Source organism: Buceros rhinoceros, unplaced genomic scaffold (assembly GCF_000710305.1).
Source record: "Buceros rhinoceros silvestris isolate BGI_N320 unplaced genomic scaffold, ASM71030v1 scaffold14146, whole genome shotgun sequence".
NCBI lineage: Eukaryota > Metazoa > Chordata > Aves > Bucerotiformes > Bucerotidae > Buceros > Buceros rhinoceros.
This window is the reverse complement of record NW_010417050.1, coordinates 19789-24786: the sequence shown is the minus strand read 5'-3', so window position 1 is coordinate 24786 and position 4998 is coordinate 19789. Positions and strand designations below refer to the sequence as shown.

The 4998-nt window shown below is 43.1% G+C and overlaps 1 protein-coding gene across 1 annotated transcript in view; it reads right to left on the bottom strand.

The window, feature by feature from the left end:
• Window positions 1-235: 235 nt before the first annotated feature.
• The window catches only part of LHCGR (luteinizing hormone/choriogonadotropin receptor), a 17214-nt gene continuing 12451 nt past the window's right edge, over window positions 236-4998 (bottom strand). The window contains 3 exon segments of the mRNA XM_010138038.1: window positions 236-375; window positions 377-1592; window positions 4143-4223. Coding sequence (XP_010136340.1) covers window positions 286-375; window positions 377-1592; window positions 4143-4223 — 1387 coding nt within the window. The 3' untranslated portion in view covers window positions 236-285.

The window sequence follows — 4998 nt, the reverse complement described above, 5'->3', positions numbered from 1 at the left end:
GACAGGCTTTAAATACTCCAGGGAAGCAGATGTGGAGGAAAAGGAACCAGACTGCAATCACTGCAGTACCTATTAACTTCAGGAATACCTCAACTACTTCTGGGCTTCTCTGGTTCCCCCGCAAAGAGCCTTTTGTCTAATAGTCACCTCCCAAGCCTATCATTAGAAAAAAAGGAAAGGGAACATATGCTTTAAACGTCACAACAGTTATGTTGCGTAAGAATTATCAACGGACATTTTATTTATTATGAAATGGTCAAGATACTATAAAATAATCCCTAGTCACTAGAATAGGTACAAACTGGCCTTGCAAAGCGCCGCAGCTGTTGGTTTAATTTTCGTTGTAAGATGTCTTGTCTTGCACAGCAGGATATGGCTTTTCTAACGCCGACAAGAGCAGCAGCGCTTGCGAGGCTTTGCTGGGGGCTGTGGCTGAGCTGCTTCTGAGCTGGCTGTTCTTGCAGTTTGAGGTGTAAGCAGAGAAAGAGTTCATCCTGTAAAGCTCTGCTCGGGACTTACAGCAACCAAGCTTGCTCATCAGCAGAAAGAAATCCCTTCGAAATGCTTTGGTGAAAATTGCATAGAGAAATGGGTTTGCACAGGAGTTGACGGGGTAAAATAAAACCAGCAAGATCTTGGAGTTGGTCACTGTGATGAGAGGTACTTTAAAGGCGGCAGATATGGCAAAAAAGGAGATAGGGGCCATGCAGGTAAAATCTGTGAAGATCAGTATTGCCATTCTCTTGGCGACCTTGGTATCTTTATGGGCAGCTACCAGCTCTGGATTCTGAACAGCTATGTAAATCTTGATGTAGCAAGCGCAAATGACAACGAAGGCGACAACATTGAGCACTAAGACCAACAGTATGTAGGCTTGGGAAAGACCTGTTTCAATATCCATGGGTAAACAAATGCTGACCTTCATGTAGCTGCTGACCCCTAAGAGAGGCAGCGCTGCTATTACAATGGAGAACATCCAGCCACCGAGCATGATCAGCACGGCGTGGCGCAGGCGTAGCTTTCGGTCCAGCTGCATGGCGTAGGTGATGGTATGCCACCTTTCGATAGTGATCACCGTTAGCGTGTACACCGAGAGCTCGCTGGCAAACACGGTGAAAAAGCCGGCAGTGCTGCAGCCGCTGCCTGTCTGCCAGTCTATTGCGTGGTTGTAGTACTGACCGCTTGTCTGGGCGTCAACAGAAGCGATGAGCAGCAGATAAAGTCCCATGCAAAAATCAGCAAAGGAGAGGTTGCACATGAGGAAGCGAGGAACGGTGAGCTTGTAATGGCTAGTTACGAGAACGAGGAGTACAACGAAATTGCCAACAATGGCCAGGATGTTTATAAACCAGATCAGGACTCTGAGAAAGCTGTATCCCAGGATGTCTTCACAGGGATTAAATGCATCTGGTTCTGGAGTGCATGTCAGTATTTTAGGGTGACAGAAGTCATACTCAAAGTCGAAGCCGGTCATTTCACTGTCATCAAAAATGGCTGAGTAGCTGTAAGGAGAGGTTTCTTCATCTGTGGCAAACGGGTATGTGTTCTTTTCTGCTGACCATGGCGATGTGTTGTAAGAGTCATCTCTGTAACTATTAAAATAACTACTCCCCCCAAACAGAAGTGAACAATTTGTTAAATGCTGCTCACACACTTTTGTAAAATGCAACAGATAACAGTTGTTTTGAAACCGTTACTTTCTGCGAGGTGTTTACATATAACGAAGCCTTGTAAGGATGCCTTTGTTTGGGTAGCAGCCTTGGAGAGCGGTAGAGGTCACAGTCACATCCACGGGAATGCTTTCTTATACAAGTTACTTATTTGTAAGGTCTTTATCTTGATTGCTTTGTAAGCGAGCCATGATTCGCATGCTGCCAGCAGACTGCAGTTCAGACTGCAGTAACAATCGAACTGATGGGTTACAGGTTTGATGCATACGGGTTTATCGGGCAGTTATAGAAGCCAAACTAAAATAACCTGAGGATTTTAACTGTGCATCCTTACCTCCCTTAGAGAACACTTACTGAACAAAGTCCTGAGACTGCGTGTGACTTGGGAAGTGTTGTGGGATTTGATGCTCACAGTATAAGTGAGGAGTAGAAGCGCATGGTTAACTAGATAATGTTGACAGCTAGGAATATATTAACTTTAGACGGGACTCAACATAATTATGAATATTTTAGGTGTTTAAAATAGAACCTCTGGAGTCTTTAGGTCATGAGTAGTGTGAGGATAAGTCTGCCAAAGAAGAAGCATTTTAAAATCAAGCTCTCTCTCTTCTGGTTCACTACCAGAACAGGCACCTATTTTGCAGCTGCCCACTCATCTTGACTGAGTGTTTGGTGGGCAAACAGTCAATTTGCAGTGTGAGACCTGGAAGGCATCTCTATTGAGGACAGCTCTTTAAAAAACTGGGAGCTCTGGGATAACTTAAATATGTGCTTAAATTTCCACATCTACTGAAGCTTGTATGGGAAACTATTTTTCTGGAGCAGGGTCTTGACGACCAAATGAAGTTGAGTTGCTTTTCAGCTATTGCTGTTGGGCAAGTGACTTCCCAGTCTTGTTATCCTAACTCTTCTCTCCTTACATGAAAAAACTAGCCTGTAGCTTGCTTTTACTTGCCTGGCTTAAAATGGAAGAGCAGGGAATATATTTGACTCTATTTATTAATAAAAAACAATTGTGATTTTCTGAGAGGCCATGTAAACATGCTGCTATGTGCAAGCTGTTGCGGGTTTTTTTTTTGTTTGTTTGTTTTCTAATAAGAGCTCAGGACTTTTAGCTGATTTCTGCTGTGGTTACCAAACCTTGCAACTTGCAGCTATTCAGCCCATGAATCATGACCTTGCTTCTGATTACTTAATATAAGGTCTGCTCAGAGAGTTGCTGGGATTGGGACATACCAAAGCAAAAAGCTTCGGGAGCCAACAGACTAGGCGGACTACTTAGTGCGTGCTAGGAGTGCAACAGATGCTAATCCGAAACAGGGGCTTTAGTCTGGCATAGGCATTGGTGATCTGTGTGATCGCGTTCCTCGCTGGGGTGTCACTTCACTTGCCTTTATAACATCATCTAGTGCTCTGTGTTTACCTGCTTGCCTCACCTTGCTTTTCCCCAAAGCCACTCCTGATACAGGCAGTATATTCTCGGTCTTGTTGACTGCCTGGACTTTGCCTTTTGTAGTCCTGAAGTGCTTCAGTTTTGCAGTTAGAGTGGAGAGAACCAGACTAAGAGAGGCACTCAAGGATGCTGCAGGCAGGCAGCAAACGAGAAGCAGTGACAAGAGAATCAAGACAGCTGTTGCTTTACAAAAAGCCAAATAAAAGCAAATGGCAAGTGTAGGAGGCCTCAGCAACCAGAAAACAAGATAACTTCCAAGGAAGTCGGTATCCAAATGAACCAATCACGTTTCAGCTGTATTTAGCTGTTGGAATTCTGTGACCATAACCTTGTTTTTTCGATGATTTACAATGCTCTGACAGCATGTCAGGGCTAATGAGAAGTCCCAAGGTCTTCCATTTAGAGGGATGATTAGTAGCAAATCCTTAAACTTCTCCATTAAATACTGGTTTAGAGCCTGGGTCATCTAGCCAATGCATCAGATGTTAGCCCTTCTCATTGTCCCACTGGACAGAACTGTGATCATACGGAAAGACACATTTCAAAGAGGTAAACCAATGGCATGGGGTCATTGCACTTCTAACTCACGAAGTCTACTTCTGTCACGGAAAACTACCGACATACAGACTTCTAATTATCCTTTCTATAGGCAAAAAAATATTAACAGTAGCAGCTCTTCTTTAAATCACAGAAACAACTGCAATTATCTCAGGGTGTGAGAAGTCTCTATGTAGGCCATTAATGTCCTTAAATATTTAATCACTGTTTTGAAAGGCTTTCAAGAATTCAGGAGGGAAGATAGAGTGAGAAAAGCTCATGAAATCATGAGGGTTTTTCCCATCCTTTTGAACATCAAAATCATAAGTCCTGGTTTAATGATAGTAAAATTACCACTGTGCAACTTGTAAGGGTGACTGAATTGGCAGCAAGAGACATGCTGTTCGAGAAAAAGCACGAACAGCAGGAGGAGAGGGTCCGTATTTGCTGCTTCCAGCATCTGTATGCAGAGAGGTACTTACTACATTTCGTTAGCTGGTTTCCTCATAGTGCTTTCACACTCTTTGGAGAAGTTGTCAAAAATGGAAAGCAAGGAATTTTTCCTGAAAGAAGATGAAGAGAAAGTTGAGTTTCAGTCTGGCTTTTGGCCAAATTCTCATCTTCACAAATGATCTTTGCAGACACGTAAGGTAAGCTGGCAGTTCATGTAGACCTCTGGAAGTGAGGAGGAGCAGGCTTCAAATCCTGTGACAGTAGGCAATACCTCACGGAGGGTGTAAGGCTGGTCTTTCAGCTCAGTTATTGTTTATGATCTATTTTTTTATAGTGAAGTAACTTGAGCTAGAATTAAAAGGTATGTTTTGCCTTATGAAATACTGCATTGCAGGGGGGCAGATTCTCCACCGGTAAGAACGGTAGCAGTTATGCTGGCTTTTAGAGACGTTAACAAATGCTGGGAGGCTGGCCTGATACTCTGTTTTAAAAACTGGAGGTAGACTTTACATGCCGGAAGTAAAGCAATTCGAAAAGTACAAGATGAAAGGTGACTTATTTGCCAAAATCTCTGAGTTCGAGGCTTTGAAAGTACGGGCCAGGTACTCTACCAGTGTGAATGGAAATGGCTTTGTCTGATGGAAATGGCTTTGTCTGACCTCATTGCTGTGACAGTAGAAAGAGCCAGCAAAACCAGTAAGCTCTTTTGTGCGCTCTTCAAAGAATCAGACACCTGAAAGCCTATAGAAAGGTTTATGTATAACGAGAGAAATAAGATACCAATCTAAGCACCTGTGTGATGCTTATAAATAATAATATGGCACCAGAAGCTGTTTTTTCTTGTAATTCTCTGAAGAAGTGGTATAACCTGCTTTGATTAGCACC